General features: G+C 37.1%; 1 protein-coding gene across 2 annotated transcripts; it reads right to left on the reverse strand.

The window, feature by feature from the left end:
- Positions 1 to 1,765: 1,765 nt before the first annotated feature.
- Positions 1,766 to 19,287, reverse strand: LOC141633212 (pentatricopeptide repeat-containing protein At4g39620, chloroplastic-like). 2 transcript variants are annotated; one of them, XM_074445662.1, is made up of 3 exons: positions 18,832 to 19,287; positions 3,032 to 4,431; positions 1,766 to 1,993 (listed from the first exon to the last, which is right to left on the reverse strand). In XM_074445662.1, the coding sequence occupies exons 1-2, from the start codon at positions 19,180 to 19,182 to the stop codon at positions 3,205 to 3,207; spliced, it is 1,578 nt and encodes a 525-aa protein (XP_074301763.1). In that variant the 5' UTR covers positions 19,183 to 19,287; the 3' UTR covers positions 1,766 to 1,993; positions 3,032 to 3,204. The 2 variants fall into 2 exon arrangements, with proteins under 2 accessions (XP_074301763.1, XP_074301764.1); XM_074445663.1 differs by having other exon boundaries at positions 1,766 to 2,036.
- Positions 19,288 to 24,908: the final 5,621 nt, after the last annotated feature.

The following is a 24,908-nucleotide window of genomic DNA, read 5'->3' on the forward strand; positions in this document are numbered from 1 at the left end:
CTTTCCTTAAAACGGATTAATCTCATAATTTAACTCATTTTCCACCTCTCCACCAACTCCCAACCTCATCAGTTTCTCTTAAAAGGTCTAGTTAAAGCTGGTGAATAATAAATGTAAAGTGCTTGTTAATTGTAATTATAGGATTTTAATTTAAAAAAAATCATGTTTTAGGGTTAAGTCAAGACGAAATCTAGACATTTTTGACGAAAAAAGTCAGTTGGTACTTGTTAACAAACAAAACATAAACTTTAGGTATTTTAGGGCAAAAAAAATAATGTTAGGTATCTGCGCACAAAGTGACCTAAATGTTAAATACCTTTTGACAAAAAATCCTTAATAGTATGATGAAAATCTCGGTCGATATAGTAATATGATAGTAAAAGTAATTGGTAGTTCCGTTACTAATGAAAAAAAATTGTAGTAACATTGGATATAGTAATATATTAGTAATCACTCATTTGAATAGTCAAAGTAACAATATTAGCAGCGAGCGAAAGTAGTTAAAGTGATAGATGTAACCACGGAATCTCGATATGATCACTTGCAAGTACGCCCTGAAAGACACCTTGCATTGAGTGGGAGATATTAATAGGACAAGAGAATTGGTGACGCACACTTGTCGAGGACAAGTGGGAGATTGTTGGAATATGTGTCCTCCGACAATAATGTGATCACAACTGTGGTCCACACATATCGGTAATGATTGGCTGACTAGAGTTTGACATTACTGTCGTGCGACGGTGGTCATCAGTTGATCCCCTTACGTCATACCTAAAGGGTAACACTCTTAATAGAATATTTAATTGATCGTATGACGATACGGGTTGATTAAATTACTTAAAATTGACGGACGATTTTGGAAGTAATATTTACGTGTCTCATTGAAATTTGATTAAATGAGATACGGTCTGAGTAATCGAATTGTTTCATTACTCTGATGAGATAGTGAAATTATCAATATTAATGCGACAATAGTGAAAGTAGCAATAATTACATAACAATAATTACGGTGAGAGTAGTGAAAATAACCGTAGTAATAACGATAGGAATAAAAGTAACATTACTAACAACAAAAGAAGGTATATATGAATAATTAGCTAATCAATCGATTTAAGTAAAATATTAATAGCGAGAGTAATGAATTTGTCAATATATTAATGATAAATTTATAAGTTATGCAACATTAAAGTAGTTTTATTCAATTAAAAATAAACTTTAATGCTAAATTAAGATAACTCGAACAAGTCCGGGTACCAATACTAGTTAATGAAAATGTCAAAAACAAGCGAGTAAAAAAATAATAATAAAAAAACTATCAAACCCACGTCTCTACGGTCCACAGTCCATACCACTAAACAATAAATAATTCATAAACATGGTCCCATGAATTAACAATTGGTAAAATAATACAAAAGAAATTCAACCTACTGTGTGTCTCCACGGTCCACAACAGGTTCATTAGTTCATTCATCTTCATCAGTTCATTCATCCCTATCTCCAACCCAGAAAAGTTCCCGATCCAATCCAAAAAATGATCACTAAAATAAAATCCTTTCATCTCCTCTATCATCTGCTAGTCTTCATGACTAAAATACAATTGGTAATATTTTTTTTTTAAACTATTTTATTTTTTTTTCCTAAAATTAATGGGGGTGAGGTTTCACCCCCATCACCCCCTGTAGATTTGCCCCTGCATTAAACAGATTAGTGTGTACATAAAAGTATAGAACTATCCTCTAGAAACACAATTCACACAGTTTACCGGTTAAGCTAGTTGCACAAGACCTAAATCTTGCGGAGTAAAAGACAATAAAACTCTGAATAATGTTCAAACATGATTGATGAGCTAGTTTTCACGATTTAGCGAATAATGTGCAAATATAAACAAGGGCACCTAGGAACTGTGGAGGAGTTGTCACCCTGAAAGCTTGATAGTACAAGAGATGCATTGAATTTCAAAGTTCTCATCGAACTAGCGGTCTTGCAGCAGGACCTAAAGGCAGATCAGTCGGGCATCAGGAACTCAACTTCAAATCCTTAACACGTAGTAATAAGTTAATATCAGATATCAGTACACGACAAATGTAGGCTACTTGGTTGTTTAGGTCGTTAATTGGTGATATTCTGCGAGCTAATCATCCATCATCCATACTGCGCGTATGGCTCCTTTAGGTCTTTTACATCCAAAAGAAAAAAAAAACCATTCCAAGTGCTTGGAAATTATGTTCACGGAAGGGAACATTTCGAAAAATAGAAATGGAAATAGACATTTACCACTTGCCCGATTAGTAAAAAAAACTCTAACAATTGAAAAGTTTACTCTTTTGTGTACTAAAAAGTGGATACAGTGATTGAGATCTTTACTACCCCATTTAAGAGCTGACAATAACTCGACCTGGAGCCTCCAAAACCTGCCTAATAAACCTTCAAAATAAGTTAACGATAACCAACATGGCACGACGTCGAGGCCAACCCCCAGCAAGTACAAGCCGATTGTCTCACACGAAATCAAATCGAAGCTGGCCTAAAATGACTAGTATCCTGATAATGACTAAACCCGGCTGATACTCCGATAATGTATTAGCTTAATAAAGATCCAAATAAGACCAGGTTGACACATAACGTACTAAACAAGTTTAACTTCAAAAATAAAATAAATGGCCTAATGTCACCAAAACATGCAATTATCACTCTGAACATGAAAAGACAAGACGGAATGAATTTGAGTAACATCATCTAATTATGACCTCAACTGAACACAATCCAATCTACCATAAGAACTGATCCGACTCGAACAACACTTCTTAAGAAATTCAATATTGGCACAGTTAACCCAAATTCTCGATATGACCTAAAGCACATTGACGCCGACATATAACACAGTGACCAATTGCCATCTCTACTCCATTCTAGTCCAAATTTGTTTTTTTTAAAAAGAATGAACTCTTGAATGAACCACACAAACTAAAAGGTTAGTGAAATGTTGATGAAGAAAAAGACGGATAGCCTTCCACGAATTATATGTGCATACCTGAATAACCCTGCCAGTGAATGGACAATGCTGCAGTGGCAACAGAGGTCAATGGTTCTAGGGTTCAGATCATTCCGGTGTGCAGCAAGTCTGCTCGACAAAAGTCAAGCTGGCAAAAGCACCTACGAGTTAAGTCAATGTGAATCATATGATTAATCCCAGATTGTAGTTGATTATCTCTCTGTAGTTGCTGCCTTACTTATATCTCTCTTTGCACTTTCTGGTTTACTCCTATCACTCTTTGTAATTGCTGGTTTACTCATTTCTATCTTTGCAGTTCCCGGTTTACTCATATCTCTCTTTGTAGATGTTTGTTTTTTCACATCTGCAGTTCCGGCAGCAAATTTTGTAGTTTTTGAAGAACCAAATGCTCCCAATGCCTCTAGGAAAAACCTCTTATTTGGGACGATACCATCTTTGTCCATATGCCTTAACAACTCCTGCAAAGGCTCTTTCATATCTGCCTTAGTGTAGGCTTTGTAAAGAAGTTTATACGTTAAAGAATCGGGCCGAACACCAAAACCCCGAGCACTTTCCAATAGCGCGTGTGCTTCCATAGGTATGCCATTCATGCAATAAACTTCTAACATAGCATTTAGTGTGGAAACCTTTATCTCCTTCTTAGATGCTATCAATCCATCAAATATTTCTCTTGCCCTCGAAGTATAATCACAAAATCCATACATCAAGATAACACTCTCGTATGTAATAAAGTTTGGAGCACATCCCATACTCTTCATCTTCTCAAAAACTTCTTCGGCATTCTCCCTACGACGCGCCTTACCATAGTTAATGATCATTGAATTAAATGGCGGAAGTGTTGGCTTCTCCTTCGACTGTAACAGGCTCTTGAAAACTTGCTCCATCTTCTCGAATTCTTGTCTCTTTCCATAGGCATCAATAAGAAGGTTAAAAGTGATTATATTGGGCTGACACTGATTTATTTTCATAACGGCCAACATGTCTTCCATTTCTCTAATCATACCATTTTTCCCATAAGCATCCATCACACCATTAAACGTAAAAATATCAGGTGAAATTATGCTCTCATCGAGATCCTTATACAGTGTGTTAACTTGAGTAACATTCCTGGCCTGAGCAAAAGCTCTCAGGAGAATGTTGTATGTTACAACATTTGGCTTACACCGTTCGGTACCCTTCATCTTATCAAAATACCCAAGAGCTTTCTCTAAACCCTTTGATTTGTCACGAGAATGAAGATGGGCTGTTATGAGTGCATTATATACTGAAGAGTCAGGCCGGCACCCACTATTCCTCATCTCCGAGAAAAGCCGCATTGCCATTCGAGTCTGACCTTTCTTACCCATGACTGATATCAATTTTGAATATATACCATTGTCCGCAAGATACCACCTTTGTTTCTGCATCCATCTAAAGACCTAAATAAAGCAAAAAGGGTTATTACCATGTTTATACTGATCAGCATGCCACTTAAGTACTGTCAAAACACACAAAAAGCTGAAACAAGTCGGCATCAAACTTCCCTTAGGATTACAAAAACTTACCCCCTTTTGTCTCATTCACCATGATATAGCGCACATCCCATCATTGGCTTCAAAATACCAACACTGGCCTATTTTAATCTTAAGTTTGACAAAAATTGTAACATCAGCAATATGTAGAGCGCAATCCGAGAGTTCAAACCAGAGGGGTTAGCAAAGGGCAACCCATGATTCCATTCAACAACAACATTATCCCAGTGCCTCAATGGCTCCCGCAAATTACGGGTAAGGAGGGGTCGGATGTACGCAGTCTTACCCATGATTCCAAACAGACCAACAAAAAATCACCTCCGATGCCAAATAAACCACCCCCCCCCCCATCAGTCTCCTACAACCTCTCCCATGAAGGCATTCCTTCGGCAGTGTTTTGTGCACTGTAAAGCCTAAAAGTTCTAAACTTGCCCAGAGTGAGGGAAATCATCCTCGGATTTTAGTTCCACGGAGCCAATGTTTTCGATTATACCATAATCATCACCCCAATGCCTCCCAAGTGCCTCCTCTCCAACCAGTTTAACGGAGTCGAACATACGCAATATTTCCTATGTAAAAACAAAGTGTCTCTTCCCAAACCAACCCTTAACTGAAAATGAGACGACTGTCTACAGGTTTCAAGAGTCAAAACATGCCAAACTCAATCGTCTAAGTTTACTAACAAGCTTAAAGTTCCATTCTTTAGAGGCTTACAAGTCACAGCATACCGTATTAGGGCCGGCTCATCTTAGCTTATGTAATCTCGGGCTTTGACCGAGTAACGATTGTATTTATACGTTAAGTGACTAATGAGAAAGCAACACAAATTATCTACACAAAATACATCGTTTAACATGGTATCAGGAGCAGGAAAACCCTACCATCTCCTCCTCTTCTCTGCCGTCTAAAATTCATTGCTGCTTCCTCCTCCTTTGTGATCAACAATGGCAGGCAAGGATGATACTATCTCTACCAACACCAAAATCGATTCTCATCACCATTTTCTCTCGTCAATCAAGAAGGACCGGGACAATCGATTACCCATGTCAAACTTCGGTTTTTGTGACGGGTCGATTTCCAAGCCAACGGATGAGTTTATGGTCGGCCAATGGGAGGTTCTACACTGTACCGTGGTTCAATGGATCCTAAACTCGATCGATCCTTCTATCCGGGACGGCGTATCTGATACCGAAGACGCTCGCCTCCTCTGGTCGGAGTTAGCCGATCAATACGCTGTTATTGATGGAGCAAAAATTCATCATTTGAAGACACAATTACGTGAGAGCCGTCAAACGAAAGGTATGTCAGTTACTACGTATTATGGAAATTTAAAAACATTGTGGGATGCCCTTGTTGCACAGGAGCCGCCTTTCTCGTGTAACACCAATGGCTGCACTTGTGGTGTTACTAAAGCCGCTCTCGCTAGGCAAGATTCGGAGCGGCTCCATCAGTTTCTATGGGCCTGGATAACACTCTTTATGGTCCCATTCGTAATCATCAACTAGCACTAGATCCTCTCCCGTCTCTTAGTCGGGTTTATCATGCGGTTTTACAAGAAGAACGGCTTCTTGCTGCTCCCACGGTGTAGTCGGAGGTCTCGGATGTTATGGCCTTCGCCGTTCGTGGTCCCGCTGCTGCTGTTACCTCGCCTGCCCCGGATTGGCGCGCACTTCGAGATGCCGAGAGACAAGAACGGCAGAAATTCAAGTGCTCGTTTTGTAATTCAACGGGTCATGAGGTGAATAACTGTTTCATTAAATCTCAAAAATTCCCGGCTGGTGGGGCGATCGTCCCCGTACTTTGGAAGAACTGAAAGCCAAGCGTGCTACTTCTTCTCGTATACCAGCCCGCGCGAACTTCCTCGGTGGTGGTGGCTCGTCTTCTACCTCGTCTCAGGATCGTCTTAGTGGTATGTCTCCTCATTGGATTATTGATGCAGGAGCCTCACATTACGTAACCGGAGATGAAACATGGCTGGCTGATCCGCATCCTATTCCACCTTATCCGGTTACGCTTCCCAATGGCCATAGTGTCACGGCCACTCTAGCTAGCCGGCACGGTTCGATTAAATGAGTTTCTTGTTTTACGGAATGTTTTATACGTTCCTAGTCTTACTTGCAATCTCTTGTCGGTCTCTCAATTAGTTGCTATAGCATCGACGTCTTGGGCATCCGTCTCATAAAGTAGTGAAACTTTTACCTTGTGTTAGTAATTTACGTTCCAATTCAAACATTGTTTGTGATGTTTGCAATGAAGCTAAACATAGCCGTATCAGCTTTGATTCGAATAATAATAAGGCATCTATGATTTTGAATTAATCCATTGTGATTTATGGGGTCCTTATCGGTCACCTTCTTCGTGTGGTGCCAAATATTTCTTAACGATAGTCGATGATTATTCTAGAACTGTTTGTGTTTACTTACTTCTTGATAAAAAGGAAGTCACCGATATGTTTTTAAAGTTTTTTGCTATGGTTAAAACCCAATTTGGGGCGGTCGTCAAACATGTGCAATCAGATAATGGAACGGAATTCTTTAACATTGCTGATTTCTTCCGAGAAAATGGGATTTTATTCGTACCTCATGTGTCGGCACGCCTCAACAAAATGGGCGTGTCGAACGTAAACATCGACATATTTTGAATGTTGCTCGGGCTTTGATGTTTCAAGCTCATCTTCCGATCAATTTTTGGGGTGAATGTATTTTAACTGCGGCCTATTTGATCAATCGCATTCCTTCTCCTTTGTTATAAAATAAGACACCGTATGAGCTCCTTTTTGGATCCGCACCAAATTACACTCACATTCGAACATTTGGATGTTTGTGTTTCGCCCATAATTTAAATACCAAAGAAGATAAATTTGCTAAAAGAAGTCGCAAATGTTTATTTCTTGGCTACCCTCACAATAAAAAAGGTTGGAAGGTTCTTGATCTTACTACTCGGGAAATTTTCGTAAGTCGGGATGTCTACTTTTATGAGCATAGTTTTCCCTATTTTCCGGATGTATCACCTACCCCTACGGCTCCTGAACCCGAGCCTGCTGTTCCAGCCGCCGCTCCTGACCCGTCTGAGGTACCCACGGTTGCACCCGACAATTCTCCGAATTCGGGTTCTTTAGCTGCTGATAATGCCACGGCTGTCCATGGTGATGATTCGGACCTCTCGGGCTTTGATACCAATACCCCTAGTTCTCCTGGTTCTCCTGTTGGTCCGACTGACATGGTCGTGGCAAGAGGACGAAAATTCCATCTACCCCTCTTCAAGGTTATGTTGTTGGGACCACCGCGAGCACGTCTTCCGATTCCGACTCCTCTCCCGACTCTCCTCGTTCCTCGGGTACTCCTTATGCTCTAGCTAATTACTTGTCTAGTAATAATTTTTCTCCGAAACACCAAGCTTTTCTGTTGGGAAATGTGTCCTCAACAATAGTGCGATCATATGATTTAAATATCATTATTAAATCTCATTTTAAAGAATACAATTGGGAAGTATTTATACTGTCAACTGGTCAACATATATCGGTAATGATTGGTGACTAGAGTTTGACATTACTTTGTCGTGTGATTTGTGGTGATCGATTGACCCCCTAGGTCATACCTATAGGGCAACACTCTTAATTGATCATTTAATTAATCGTATAATGTTACGAGTTAATTAAATTACTTGAAAAATTGACGGACGATTTTGGAAGTAAAATTTACGTATCAAATTAAAATGTGATTAAATGAGATACGATCCGAGTAATCGAATTGTATCATTACTGGATGAAATTATTGTTTAAAGAAACGATTGATTTGAATGAATTATTATAAATGCGATTTATAAACGGTAAAATATTTTGGTACAAGTAATTATGAATTACTAAGTCGATTTTTGTATATGACGTATTTTTATTAATACGTTGATTTTTATATGATAAAAATACATAACAAATTTATGTCACATATGACATGTGACATATTGACAATTGACAAAAATAAAATGGATTCCATTTTATCTTCAAATGGACCGAAATATGGGTGTGATTAACAAATTGTATTGTGTTAATTAAGATTAGTGGAATTCATGATTATTACTCTAATTTAGGCATGCATACCTAGTGTCTTTTGTGTAAGAGCACAAAGACCATGCATTGGCCATCTCCCTTCACCCTACCCGGTTTTCCCTTGGAAAGAACAAGGGTTCTTTTACTTATTATCTTTATCATTCACCATATGGAGTGTGTGTTAGAGAATTTTATTCATTCACTTCATATTATTATTTTTAGAGAGATAAAAATAACACTCTTCCTCACCTCTTCTCCTACCCGGTTTTAGGAGCCAAAACCAAACAATTTTTGGTTCAATTTTTCACAAGATTAATATTATACTAGCTCAAATAATATTAATTAGATTAAGAGTTAGCTTTAGGTATTATTCCTAAGGAGAGATCCTATACTTGGATCTTGTTTCTTCCATTAAAGGAAAGCTCAAGAACAAAAGAAAAAGAGATTTCTTTTGTGCCCATTAAACCGAAATACCCATTGTAAGAACATGATTTCTCCTCTATTTTATCATATTGTTTGCATGCATAAAATCCGTATTTAATTTTATGACAAATTAACTTCAACATATATGAGTATGTTAGTGTATATAGATCTACATTTCCTTCAATCGGTATCAAGAGCCACGGTTGTTTGCATGCAAATCGGTTAAAAGTTTTTCCGAGTTATAAGAATAACAAATAAAACTTGTAAAATTTGTGTTATTATGAGATATCACGAAATTAATCCATGCATGTTAATATTTCTGGTCCTAAAATGTTTTAGGATATTTTGGTTAATTTTACGGATTTTATTGTTCATATTATACATTAATGGCATTTAAATATGATTTTGTGAGTAAAAATGTCATTTTTGGTCTAAAATTAGCTATACTTCGAATTTTCCATTGATTTTTGGATATGTTGTCACATATATTATTTTGAGATAACCTGTAAATTTTCATAATTTTTGACTTGTTATGCTCGAAAAATGAATTTTTCATTATTAAATTCGGATTTAGGTGAAAAATAGGTTAATATGAGTTAAATTTCGAATCTGGTCATAGAAAATTAATATGTTGTCACATGCAATTTTACAAGATGTGTGTAAAATAATTGGCTATAAAGAAGTCTTTTTGCATGATTTATGGATTTTTGAAGAAAAATAGCATAAATAGTAACATTATTAGTGAAAAATTAATAAAACATAATCTATGACTTAGGAAAAACGTCTAATGTTGCATTTTATTATCTTTTTCAGATCTAAAATTGAAAAGTTAATGAATATAATTTTTCCATGTTTTTATGATTATTTTATTAAAAATCGATAAACCGCAACATTGTTTTTCCGGGAAAAATTTCGAAATTTTTAACCTAAGATTTTGAATATTATGAGTGTCATGGTATTTTTCCAGAATGTTCATGAATTTGAATTTCAAATTTTAAATTTATTTGAAATTTTGTGATTTATTTGAAGTTTATAGCTTATTTTTGTAATTTTTGGTCCATTTATGAACAATTTTATAAATATGGGTTAATTATGGTCAAATTATTAGTGAAGACTAAATTTTGAGTCCTAAGAGGTTAGGGTAATTAACTTATGCATAAATATGAGTTTATGTATTTTTGTGATTATAAAAATGTTGAAATCACGCAAATCCGTAAAAACCGAGTAATATACGATATTGGCTATTTAAAGGCGATTTAGCATAAAATTGAGCATGTTCATACATATTATAATGCTGCATTTTCTTTATGATTGTCATAATTTTAATTTATGTAATTTTGAATTATGTAATTTTACTTAGTATGGCCTTAGGTTTTAATTGGTATTTCCCGAAATGTATGGGAATATCGATTCGGTTGTAATTTTATTGTGATCTCGTATCACCGTTTTGTAATTTAATAGATTTATTTTATTTTAGTTACAAATGTATAATAGGTAATTATGTAATTTATTATGTAATTTTATTCATTCCGGAGTTCCCAAAGACGGATTTCTTCAAGAATGGCGATACATAAAGACGGTGTTACCTCGAGATGCGTGCCACAAATCAAGATCAAGGGACCAATGGAGTTGGTTTCCGAATATGTAATAGTTAAATAGTTTTTCTATTTTAGGAAAGGCCATACTAGGATTTATTTATCTTTTTGCTTGCATTTTATTTTATGTCACATGCGTTGCTAAATCGCCATAACTAAACATGCATTGTCATTTTATCGAGTTTATCGACCGTGTCAATTAGAATTATCGTAGTTCACCGCTTTAGTTCACTTAAAACGTGATAGATAATAAATTGACATGACCTCTCGCTAAAACAATTAATTGAGACATAGCCTTACCAAATAGTAGAAACCATGAAAACCTATTTCGCGAGGGAGTGCGCTCGGTCCCACCGGGGTACAAACCTTGTTACGTAGGGGAAGTGGGTGATGAATGTTAATCCACCGAATTCATGTTGATAAGGGATGTATCGGCCACACCGTGCCCAAGTTAATGTGGGTTTGGATCATGGACACATTTATTCGAAATTTGGATTGAACTCAACAAAAGTTTTTGATAAGGGATGTATCGGCCCCACCGTGCCCTTGTCGAATGTGTTTTGGGCTAAAGATAATTGTTAATGTAATATTATCGACCAAGAGTTCTAAAAGTAGAATCGATTAAATGTTAATCCACCGAGTTATATTGATAAAGGATGTATCGGCCCCACCGTGCCTAAGTCGATATGAATTTGGGTCTTGGAATCAATTATAGTTGGATAGAGGTCACTATATAAATGTTCATATCTTGTTAATTTGCAAGTATGATTTTAAAAGACAAATGTTAATATTTCCTTTTTCCTCCATATTTGTAGTTCTTTACAATGAAACCATCAAATGCTACCGCACCAATAACTATTGAGTCGTGTCACAATGTTTTTGACGACGTATGCTCCAACAATGATTTCGATACTACTAGAGAACTTCATTTCGGGATAGGTTCGGATGAAAACCTTAACTACATCACTTCTTCTAAACCACCTACTACTACTAGACCTCGTGTGAGTCCGTCTCAGGAAGACTACCTCATACAATCTATAGGGTCTTTGTCTCTGGAAGATAAAGATGCCAAAGCTAGTGGGAGCTCAAGCAATCAAGCTCTTGCTTCAAAGGGCAAAAGGTTCAAGAAGAAAGGAAAGAAAATCAAAAACTTCAAGCAAGTTAATGATGAGTGCCATTATTGCTATGGCATGGGACATTGGCTTAGGAATTGTCCCGTATATTTTTGCGAAATATAAGGGAAGGACTCATTACTCCAAAAGGTACAATTCCTAAAGAAATTTATGTTATTAATATAAATTATACTTCCACTACGACATGGGTACTAGATACCGGTTGTGGTTCTCACCTTTGTAATCATTTACAGGGTTTAAGAGATGTGGAGAGGCTTAGCAAGGGAGATGTGGATCTACGCCTTGAAATGGAGCTCGGGTAGCGGCCAATCCAAGGAACTTATGTTTTATCTTTGCCTAATGGATTTGAGTTGTATTTGCATAATTGTTTTTATGTGCCTACGCTCTCTAAAAACATTATTTCAATCGCCATGCTAGACATGGACGGTTTTTGTTTTGTCATTAAGAACAATCGTTGTACTATTTCTAGGAATGATTTGGTTATTGGTCAAGCTTCTTCCATTAATGGCATTTACATTTTAGAGACCTCAAATCCGACGAATGATATTTATAACATTCAATCAAAGAAACTCAAATCAAGTGACCCAAGTGAAGCGTTCATTTGGCATTGTCGATTAGGTCACATAAACGAGAATCGCATCAAAAGATTAATTTCGACTAATGTGATTACACCATTTGATTATCAATCATATGGTACATGCGAATATTGCCTACTTGGCAAAATGACTCGTAATCCTTTTAGTGGTAAAGGGACACGAGCTAGTGAGCTATTGGGACTCATACACACCGATGTATGCGGACCAACGAGTATCACCGCTCGTGGTAATTATGACTACTTTATAACCTTTACCGATGACTTGAGTAGATATGGGTATATCTATTTAATGAAACACAAGAGTGAAGCGTTTGAGAAATTCAAGGAATTTCAAAACGAAGTAGAGAACCAATTGAACAAAAGGATTAAGGCACTACGATCCGACCGTGGTGGTGAATACCTTAGCCTTGAATTTGATTCACACTTGAAAAGTCGTGGTATTATATCACAACTTACTCCACCCTAACACCACAACTTAATGGTGTTGCTGAAAGGAGGAATCGAACCTTACTTGATATGGTTCGATCCATGATGAGTCAAACCGAGTTACCGAACTCGTTTTGGGGATTTGCAATTCAAACCGCAATTAGATCTTTAAACAATAGTCCCACCAAATCCACCGAGAAAACTCCATGTGAAATGTGGACGGGAAGGGTTCCCAATATATCCTATATGAAGATTTGGGGATGTGATGCTTACGTCAAAACTAAGAACGACAACAAGCTTGCCCCAAGATCCGAAAAATGCATCTTTGTAGGTTAACCCTCGACCTCTCGAGGATATTACTTCTACAAACCTCAAGATCATAAAGTGTTTGTGTCTTGCATGAGGTCAGTCTTCTTAGAAAGAGAATTTATTTCTAAGAGACAGAGTGGGAGAAATTTTGAACTTGATGAAGTTCAAGAGCCACAAACTGAGATAGAGACGCAAGAAGATGTTCCTTCGTCGTCTAACGCGGTTGTACCTCCTCCACTAAAAAGGATGGGCCGAGTAATTCGCCATCCCGATCGATATGTGGGACTTATCGAGGAAGATGGAACACTCGATGTATTGCTTATGGAAAGTGATGAGCCCGCCACCTCAAGGCCGCATCTCTAGTCCAAATTCCTCCTTATGGCTTGAAGCCATGAAGTCCGAAATGGATTCTATGCATGAAAACCAAGTTTGGGACTTGGTAGATTTGCCTAAAGGGGCAAGACCCCTCCAATGCAAATGGATATTCAAGGTCAAGAATGGCATAGAAGGACATGACGATGTCTACAAAGCTAGGCTAGTGGCAAAGGGATTTACCCAAGTCCAAGGTCTCCATTATGATGAGACCTTCGCCCCGTAGCCATGCTAAGATCCATACGGATTTTGTTAGCGATCGCCGCATTTCATGATTATGAAATATGGCAAATGGATGTCAAAACCGCTTTTCTAAATGGGCATTTAGAAGAGGAGGTGTACATGATACAACCCGAAGGTTTTGTTGATTCTAAAAATCCTAACAAAGTGTGCAAACTTAAGAGATCCATTTATGGTCTTAAGCAAGCATCTAGAAGTTGGAATCATCGATTCAATCATGTTATAAAGGAAAATGGTTTCACTCGAAGTGTTGAGGAACCATGTTTATACATGAAATTGATGGGAGCAATGTTGTGTTCCTAATCTTGTATGTCGATGACATACTACTCATTGGAAATGATATTCCAATGTTGTCTTCCGTTAAGAAGTGGTTAGGTAACCACTTCCAAATGAAGGATTTAGGAGAGGCACAACGCATATTAGGTATCCTGATCTATAGAGATAGATCCAAGAGGATATTGGCACTAAGTCAAGAGTCTTATGTCGATAAGATTCTTGACGGTTCGGCATGGACAAATCCAAAAGGAGTTTGGTACCTATGGTAACCGGGACGATATTGAGCAAGACTCAATGTCCCTCCGAACCCGTGATGTTGAACACATGAAGTTGATCCCTTATGCTTCGTTTGTTGGATCAATCATGTATGCCATGATATGCACACGTCCTGATGTCTCGTATGCCTTGAAAATGACGAGTAGATATCAAGGAAATCCAGGTGAGAGTCATTGGATTCTTTGTCAAGAACATCCTTAAGTACTTGAGAAAAACTAAGGATTCTATCCTTGTATTTGGAGGAGACACTGAGTTGCGTGTTAATGGATACACGGACTCAAGTTTTCAAACAGATAGAGATGACTTGAAATCACAAGTCGGTTTCGTGTTTATGCTCAATGGTGGTGCCGTAAGTGAGAAGCTTCAAGGAAGTCAGAATCATGATTCTACAACGGAGGTTTGAGTACATCGCAAAGATCGGAAGTCGCTAAGGAAGTCGTTTGGATCGTGCAATTCACGGAAGGTCTAAAAGTAGTACCTACCGCCAATGATCTCATCACTCTCTATTCTGATAATAGTGGGACGATCTTCCAAGCTAAGGAGCCAAAGTTTAGTAATAGATCTGCATGTACTTAGAAAGTATCATGTAATAAGAGATTTCATTGAAAGAAAGGAAATTGCGATTTGTAAGGTTGGGACGGATGACAACATAGCCGATCCGCTCACCAAGCCTTTATCGCAGGCTAAGCATGATGGACATGTTACGTCCATGGGACTTAAACGTGTACCAAGTTTTTGTTAGATTTTGAAATGAAATAAAAGTGTTGTTTTTGTTCATGTTCATAATCACATTTGTCTTTTATCTTTAATTTATACATTGTTACATCCAAACGGGTTGTAGAGACAATTGAACCCCGTTAAAGTGAACACGGATTAACATAGTATTTGCCCGTAGTCACTTGTATGAGGTGACGTCTCGAAGTGACTAGAGTGTGAGGCGATTGATGGCAAGTTCAAGTGTCATAGAGTCATGTGAGATGACTAGTCGATCACATAGCAGATCTGTTAGGAACATTTTGTCGGGCCTTATAACCGCTTATAGAGTTACGCAAATTTATATAGCCCGGTCGTGGCGAGAGCTACTATAGTATTCAAATGAGTCGATTCTTTTGACTAAAGACTATTCACCTAAGATGGCACAGTTTGATTAACTTTGATTTGTGTTACTACGACCTTCGTAAATGGGGTCAAATGGGCATATTTTGGGTTATGATGGTTGTGGCTAGTTGAAGGAATGAGTGCGATAGGAATTGTCCACCCCTAGTCGTGGTTATAACAATATCTCAAGGCCACTCGAGGAGTAATGAATCGAAATGCGTGGCCACGCTCGAAAGTATCTATGATAGATAAGTCCTGGCCAATCGGTTATTCTCCAGATCGAGGAAACCACTCTCGATATGATCACTTGCAAGTACGATCCGAAAGACACCTTGCATTGAGTGGGAGATAGTAATAGGACAAGAGAATTGGTGGCCTTGGCGCACACTTGTCGAGGACAAGTGGGAGATTGTTGGAAATGTGTCCTCAACAATAGTGCGATCATATGATTTAAATATCATTATTAAATCTCATTTTAAAGAATACAATTGGGAAGTATTTATCTTTAATCCAATCAACATATATCGGTAATGATTGGGTCGACTAGAGTTTGACATTACAGTCGTGTGACGGTGGTGATCAGTTGACCCCTAGGTCATACCTATAGGGCAACACTCTTAATTGATCATTTAATTAATCGTATAATGTTACGAGTTAATTAAATTACTTGAAAAATTGACGGACGATTTTGGAAGTAAAATTTACGTATCAAATTAAAATGTGATTAAATGAGATACGATCCGAGTAATCGAATTGTATCATTACTCGGATGAAATTATTGTTTAAAGAAACGATTGGATTTGAATGAATTATTATAAATGCGATTTATAAACGGTAAAATATTTTGGTACAAGTAATTATGAATTACTAAGTCGATTTTTGTATATGACGTATTTTTATTAATACGTTGATTTTTATATGATAAAAATACATAACAAATTTATGTCACATATGACATGTGACATATTGACAATTGACAAAAATAAAATGGATTCCATTTTATCTTCAAATGGACCGAAATATGGGTGTGATTAACAAATTGTATTGTGTTAATTAAGATTAGTGGAATTCATGATTATTACTCTAATTTAGGCATGCATACCTAGTGTCTTTTGTGTAAGAGCACAAAGACCATGCATTGGCCATCTCCCTTCACCCTACCCGGTTTTCCCTTGGAAAGAACAAGGGTTCTTTTACTTATTATCTTTATCATTCACCATATGGAGTGTGTGTTAGAGAATTTTATTCATTCACTTCATATTATTATTTTTAGAGAGATAAAAATAACACTCTTCCTCACCTCTTCTCCTACCCGGTTTTAGGAGCCAAAACCAAACAATTTTTGGTTCAATTTTTCACAAGATTAATATTATACTAGCTCAAATAATATTAATTAGATTAAGAGTTAGCTTTAGGTATTATTCCTAAGGAGAGATCCTATACTTGGATCTTGTTTCTTCCATTAAAGGAAAGCTCAAGAACAAAAGAAAAAGAGATTTCTTTTGTGCCCATTAAACCGAAATACCCATTGTAAGAACATGATTTCTCCTCTATTTTATCATATTGTTTGCATGCATAAAATCCGTATTTAATTTTATGACAAATTAATTTCAACATATATGAGTATGTTAGTGTATATAGATCTACATTTCCTTCATTTTCTTGCAGCAATTTCCACGGGTGTCGAACCGCCCAACTTCCGGGCTGCCCTTTCCGACCCCGATTGGTGTAAGGCCATGAAAGACGAGATTACGGCTCTTGAGAATAATGCTACTTGGAAGCTTTCCGATCTTCCGGCTGGTAAGAAAGCTCTCGGTTGTTGCTGGGTTTACAAAATTAAATATAACTCAGATGGCAGCGTTGAGCGATACAAAGCACGGTTTGTCATCTTTGGAAATCATCAGGTCGAAGGCATAGATTATGGTGAGACTTTCGCGCCCGTGATTAAAATGGTAAATGGTTACTGTGCGTTCTTTTTTAGTTGTCGCGGCTGTCAAAAATTGGGAATTACATCAAATGGACGTGCATAATGCCTTTTTACATGGCGATCTTCACGAGGAGGTTTATATGAAATTACCCCCGGGCTTTAGCAACGGTCGTGAGGGTAAGGTTTGTCGCTTGCGTAAATCTCTTTATGGGCTTCGACAGGCTCCTCGATGTTGGTTTGCTAAATTGGCTGCTGCTTTGCGTGGATATGGGTTCCGTCAATCCTATTCTGATTATTCTCTTTTCAGCTACACTCGCGACGAGGTATGTATTCATGTCCTAGTTTACGTGGATGATCTCATTGTTGCTGGCAATGACTCGGCTTCTATTTTGGCCTTTAAACAATACCTTAGTAAGTGCTTTCACATGAAAGATTTGGGAGTGTTAAAGTACTTTCTAGGGATTGAGGTGGCTCGTAATTCGGAGGGTATTTTCTTAAATAAGCGAAAATATGCTCTTGACATTATTTCCGAAACTGGCTTGTTGGGTGCTAAACCCGTGGCTACACCTATTGAACAAAATCATACTCTAGGGGCGGCCACGGGCAATTTTTTGGATGATATTAAAGCATATCATCGACTTGTTGGGCGCTTGGTTTATCTTGCAGTCACACGGCCTGATCTCTCATACGCCGTGCATATTTTATCTCGTTTTTTGAGTAAACCCCGAAAAGAACACTTGAACGCCGCACTCCGTGTTGTGCGGTATCTCAAAAGGCAGTCCGGGTCAAGGCATTTTGTTGAGAGCGGATAGTGCACTCACGGTTAGTGGGTGGTGTGACTCGGATTGGGGCGGTTGTCTTACTACGCGCAAGTCCGTGTCTGGCTGGGCTGTTTTCCTCGGGCATTCTCCTATTTCTTGGAAAACAAAGCAGCAACACACGGTTTCCTTGTCATCTGAGCCGAGTATCGTGCTATGGCTACTATTTTATGTGAATTGAAATGGGTAAAGGGATTGTTAGCGAATCTTGGAGTGTCTTTCTCTTGTCCTATTAATGTTTATTCCGACAGTAAGTCTGCAACGAGCGCACGAAGCACATTGAGATCGACTGTCATTTCATTCGTGATGCTATTAGCGCCCAGCTTATCAAGCCGATTCATGTTTCCACTCAACAACAGTTAGCTGATATTTTTACAAAGCCATTAGCCGCATCTCAGTTTATGTTTCTTCCCCGCAAATTCCAGTTTGAGGGGGGTATTAGGGCCGGCTCATCTTAGCTTATGTAATCTCGGGCTTTGACCGAGTAACAATTGTATTTATACGTTAAGTGACTAATGAGAAAGCAACACAAATTATCTACACAAAATACATCGTTTAACATACCGTCAACACATTTAAACCATCAATATTGATAACAATACACAACAACATTAACCGGTGTCTCAAGGTCTCTCGCGAATTGAGTAAACGGGGCATGTGCTAGCGACACAAAGATGATGTTTCTCAGATAAAGAAAACATTATCAACAATAACAATCAGAAACAAGCAAATTCACTGAAAAAGCAAGCACAGAAGATGTAAAGAGAATTAAACCTCAAGACATTGAAGCCATTTATCAGATTTCCCAAGTTCTTCGAACAACAGAAAACAATGCTCAACCCTCATGAACCGAACATACTTGTTAAGTGTTGACACGATAGGCTCTTTATCACTGAAATTCCTCAAAATAGAGTGAACTAAATCCTTTGCTTCAGAATTATCGCCTTTGGAGGCAGATTTTTTGGTGGGTTTTGATGAAATACAAGTGATTTTGAAAGTGGATTTGTGTTGTTTAGCAAGAAATGGGAGGGAAGTAGTAATTTGGGGATGTTGAGAAGGAGAAAAGTGAAAGTGGGTAAAGTAGTTTGGGAATGTTGGGTGTTGTATTGCTATACTTGCTGCCATTTTTGAAGTCGAGGAATTGGGAGGAAGAAAGATTGGCAGATTGGGAGGTTACAGGATAGTGTTGTTTGGTTCGGAAAGACCCGTCCAAACACCTTGACTCATGGTTATAAAATGAGCTAAAAATGCTGGGAAGGAATTAGGGTTAAGATAAAAATGGAGAATATAGTGTAATATTCCCTCTATCAAGAGAGTAAATTGTTACACACCTCTCTACCTCTAAGTAATTATTACCTCCATATAGAGGTAATAGTTCCTCTCTCACCTCCTCTTTCCACCCTCCATAACCACCACAAAGCACTAATCTCCCAGATAGACTATACATCTGAGGTAGTACCTCTTATTGTTTATTTTCTGAGTTTTATTTTAAAGTTTTTGAGTTCTGCCTTAATATAAAGTTTTTGAGCACATTTACTAAAACAATACACTAAAAAAATATAATATTGCTCAAAAACTATATTTATAAATGGTAATATGCTTAGAAAAAAATGTGTATATGCTCAAAAACTACAAGTCTGAGGTACTATCTCAGATGCGTGATCCTTTTTCTTCTAATCTCCTCCCATTTCTTCTTATTTTAACTCCTATTACTCCCTTAATAATTACTCTCATCCCACGCAAACCCTTAAAGCTTGGTTTCTGTTAATTCGTTTTAGTCTAGGGTCAGCTCGAGAAAGAGTCAAACCGAGTTAACGTTAACTCGTTCTAACTTGTGTGATCCGATAAATTTTTGTTCTATTATATAAAAGTATTTTTTCAAGATTATGTTTTTCTATCATCATTTCAAATTTTCTCATTGATTTGCCTAATATTCTTAATTTTTATTTCGGAAAATTCACGTGATACCCTCGAACTTTGTCATTTTGCACGTGGTATCCAACTTTTTAAGTTTGTACACAAAATATCCTTGAGATTTGATTTTCAAGTACAACATGCCCTTTCGATCGTTCTTAATATTTTCAATTGAGCATAAATCATAGACCAGAAATCGGAATTGACTAATTTTTTTTTTCAAATTGATTACCTTTTCGAGATCTATAAATTGATAATACAAAAATGGTCGTTCGAAAATTTAAGATCAAATATATGGTTGATTTGAGATTTTCGTTAAAAAAAACCCCTATAAAATGTCATTCGACAATTTTTTTTCTCAAATCGTAGATTATGACGAGAAAATCATTTTAGGAAAAAAAATTGGCCGATTCTGAATTTCGATCGATGAATTATGCGCATTTGAGTTTTTTTATAGCGACAAAAGGGCATGTTGTGCATGAAAATCAAACATGAAGGGTATCATGTAAACAAACTTAAAAAGTTGGATACCACGTGCAAAATGACAAAGTTCGAGGGTACCACGTAAATTTTCCATTTTTATTTTTCTCATTGTTATGCTTAATATCACCATTTCAAATTTTCTTCCCATTTACTTTTTGGGATCATACCAAACTTTTACGGTGAATATAGTGAAAAATAAAAATTATTAATACATAAAACTAAAAAATTAAATTATTATCAAATCATCTATCACAAAATATTACCCTCAACACAAAAAGTAACATTTACGTGTCGAAAAATATGGTCAAAGTTCTTTCATAGGGACTGTGGAAAGAAACAAATGGGAAGAAAGGAAAAAAAATAGAAGGAGTATGTAACACCCCTGATTTTCTAGTTGTTCACTCGGTCGAGTACAGCAGAGTACTCGGCCGAGTGACACTCACTCGGCCGAGTAGAGTGGTCCGAGTACGTTTGAGTTTAACCTAGAGCCTGACTAGGTGGCACTCAGCCGAGTGGCTGGTGCACTTGACCGATGAGTGCTCTCGAGCACTCGATCGAGTCACTCGGCTCGCGAGAATTGAGCTCGTGTTTTGGGCCTTTCTATATATTTCCTTGTTCAATTTTCTTCTTTATTTTTACAAACCCTAAACTCTCTCAAACCTCTCTAAGCATCCCTTATCATCTTTCAAGAGGATTTAGCTTGGGATTTGAAGATTTAAAAACATCTTTCATCTTTCTTTACCTTTTCATCTTGTGAGACAAGCATTATTCTCTTTATCTTTTTAATTGTTTTTCTAACCCTAGAAATTAGAGGAAGTTGGGGGGTTTTGTTATTTTGGTAAATTGATTGGGGATTTAGTAAGTAGTTGGCTGTAATAAGTAATTAGATGTATTATATTTTTGTAGGACTTGATTGTAATATGAATTACTTGGTTAATTATTGTAATACTACTCAATTCTGAGCATAGAGTACTCGGTCGAGTAGGTTGCACTCGACCATGTGTGTCCTCGGGTGTTTTTGGGCAGGCTTCTGACTTGAGGGCACTCGATCGAGTGTGGGTGACACTCGGTCGAGTGGGGTGTACTCGGCCGAGTACCTGGGCTACTCGACCGAGTGCCCGTTCCTGAGACCGTGTTTTACGCGGTTTGATTATAATGATTTGAGAGTTATATAATTTTATAATCAGTTCGCTAATTATTTTATAAACCTAAAAACATTTCTCTAAATACTCCCTAATCACTCTAATCATATACCAAGTAAGGATCTGGCATTTTGTTCATCGAATTTCGCATTCTTTGTGTCAATCGCTTTTGTAAGTCTTTAGTAACGCTAATTAGTTTATTTATCGTTGTTAGAACTTAGAAGTTTATGTAAACCCTAATTTAGGTTAATTGGGGGATTTTGAGTAATTAGTATAGATCTTGATTGGTGTTGCTTATATCTAAGTAGTATAAAAGTTGAGTTATTTAGGTTGTTCTGATTGGTTGCTTCTTTTTAGGATTGATTTTTTTTTTTTTGTGTGGGACCCCCTATGTTCTTTAACCTTATTTAATTACTTTTCTATCATTTTATTGTTACACTCATCTTATAATCCCTAAATTTATAGAAATTATTTATAGAAATTATACAAAACCAAATAATATACATTTGTTACCATATAATATATTTATTTTTCTAACCATTTGTTTTATAAGTTGTTTTAGAAAAAAAATTGTTTCATCTAGTTTTTCATAATGAATTACTTTTGATAACTGACGACAAATATTGTCATACGAAGAGCAAGTTTAACCGTGGATAGATTTGAACTTTGGGAGTGACAACTTTAAATAAATGTAGAAATATAATGAAATTTTACGATATATAACAGTAGAATTGTGAACGTTAATATTTTAAATACAATTTTTTTTCGTAAATTACTAAGTGCATATCTAATAAAACGCGTAATATAATTATATCAAAATTTTCCAAAATTTATAATGTTATTAGGTTCACGATATAAATTGTATCTTTATAGTAATTATTGTATGTACATAATTGGTTTTTAGACTATATTTTGTATATTTAAATTTTGATATTTATCTATTTTGTCAATCCTAATAATAACAGTTGCTAGATAAGCAAACCCGTGCAAATTTGCACGGGCTTAAAACTAGTATCATTGTTGATACGTGCCTAATATATAGTCTTTTTGGCCTATTTCAGCACGTATTTCTATGCATTTCTATACTGTTTTTATGGTATTTTGCCCCGAATTGGCTACTTTGGTGTATTTTGTCCTTTTTTGTAGGAATGATCGCGGAAGTAGTGGAACCATATCCCTTTTTGTCCTTTTCGCATGCATTTAGAGGAGACGGGACTGTCCCAGAGTGAGATACTGCACTTGGAAGTGTCGTGGCACGTATTACGAGGCACTTGGGTGAAGACGTGAGCTGAAATGAAGACACAACCACTCGATCGAGCGCTTTCTAGTCGATCGAGTGGTTCCTACACCCCGATGCTCGATCGAGCTGCCCCTCATTCGATCGAGCAGGCTGCACAAGACCAAGTCCTCGATCGAGTAACCTGATGGTCGATCAAGGAACTTCTGCTAACCTGATGGTCGATCAAGGAACTTCTGCTAACCTGATGGTCGATCGAGAGGTTTTCGACATTATGGGCTTTAATCAGTCCGTGTTTTATTTATTTCCGCATAAACACTTTGTTGTTTTGGCTATTTAACCTATGATTTACTAGGTTATTAGGGGAACTCTTTTATTATCTTTTACACTAGAAAACTATCAAACCCTTGGTACGTAGCTTTTGCCTTGACTGTTGTTTCATTTTTCGGATTATTGGTTGCTCGGATTCAGTGTTCTTTACGCCGGATTCGCTCAGATTGTAATCTTTACTTTCTCTTTATTAATAATAATCACTTGTTGCTTTTATTTCTTGTTCATGTTATCATTCTCCTTTGCCCTAATTTCCGTATTTGCACTTTATTGTTATTTCACTATGTCTTCTGGGAATTTATTTGTTTGTTAGATTAATTACGAACATGAGTAGCTAAACCCCCTTCATGTTGGGATTAGGGAATCTACGGTAGAAAAACGACGACGTAGTGAATGAATTGGACGAATTGATTAAGAGACCCTGTCACTATAGCAATTTAACTGTAATTCCCGACCTAGTTGAGTGCACGCTTCTATGTCACCCATTAAACTGGCTACAATTAATCCTGGATCGAAAGATTGGACTAAATAGGCCTGCTATAAATAGTAGATTACCCTAATGAGGACGAAAGTTAAGTTAGTGGTATTTTAGGGTAGGAAGTGGACCGAAAGGACCTTCTAACATCCGTCTCACATTAGTTAAATGCGAGTCATTTATCTTTGAGTTGTTGGACTACCGTAGTGAACCGAAATCCCGACATGCCCCTCTCTTCTTGATAGTTTAATCGTATTTTATTGCTTATTTGCTCTTCGCCTTATTTCTCTCCCCTTCAACCTTCGTAGTTTAGAATCAATTTTAATCAAACCCCCCAATTGTTACCATAGGATTAGAATAGACAGCTATAATTACATTTCCTCCATGTGGATTCGATACTCGACTGCCTCTGCTACATTTTAGTTGAGACCGTTAGGTTTTATCTTTGATAGGGTTGCGATAGCCGTGTCAATTGTATATGTGACGATTTCGTAGAGGAGCAGTTCTAGATCGTCTATTGTTGCTTTTGGATTTCGCGAATAAGGTAGGGTTTCCTACACAGTACAATTATGTGGTTAATTGTTTTGGGTGACTCCGTGTGTAATACTACGATTTTCTATGTCTATGGGTACTCTATCGAGTAGGGCTTACTCTGTCGAGTAAGTATGTTTTTATACGAAACAGTAGGCTACCTGATGGGTACTCGATCGAGTATGTTGGGCACTCGATCGAGTAAGTTGGTATTACGGGCTGTTTTAGCCGGGTTTTGTTAATAAGGCGTGATTAATATTTAAGGGTTCCGTCATTCTTCTTAATCACTTTTCACTTTCTAAAACCTTTAAAAGAGAGAAAAAGAGTTACATTTCATTGTTCTTCCCGTTGTTAACAAATCCCAAGGGCTAGGATCGTCGGATTGTCTTGTTCTTTACGCCGTTGAGTTCGTCGTGTCAAGCGTAAGATTCTTGTATAATTTTTATACTGTTTCATTGAGTTTGTTTAAAACCCTATTGGGTAGATTAGGGGTTTGGGAGTATTATGTTGTTTAGAGGATAATTGTATGATTATATGTGGTTATAGGAGGAGATTTCATAGAGGAGCATTTTTGATTAGCTGCTTGAGACGGTCTTGTGGTTGCTATTCCAGGTAGGGTTTCCCTACTCGGTTATTGATTACATAATGTTGTGTATTGTTGTTGATTCATATTATATTGGAATTAGAATTGGTGATTGTTGATTGTATAGTTGGTTGTGATTGTTTGTCTGTGGTTCGC

This window comes from Silene latifolia, chromosome Y, assembly GCF_048544455.1.
Source record: "Silene latifolia isolate original U9 population chromosome Y, ASM4854445v1, whole genome shotgun sequence".
NCBI classification, from domain to species: domain Eukaryota; kingdom Viridiplantae; phylum Streptophyta; class Magnoliopsida; order Caryophyllales; family Caryophyllaceae; genus Silene; species Silene latifolia.

Excerpts from the sequence above, each read along its gene's own strand:
- LOC141633212 (XM_074445662.1), bottom strand. The coding sequence starts at position 19,182 with ATGGCAGCAAGTATAGCAATACAACACCCAACATTCCCAAACTACTTT. Across the intron at positions 4,432-18,831 it reads AATGGCTTCAATGTCTTGAG|GTCTTTAGATGGATGCAGAA; the intron begins GTTTAATTCTCT and ends TGCTTTATTTAG.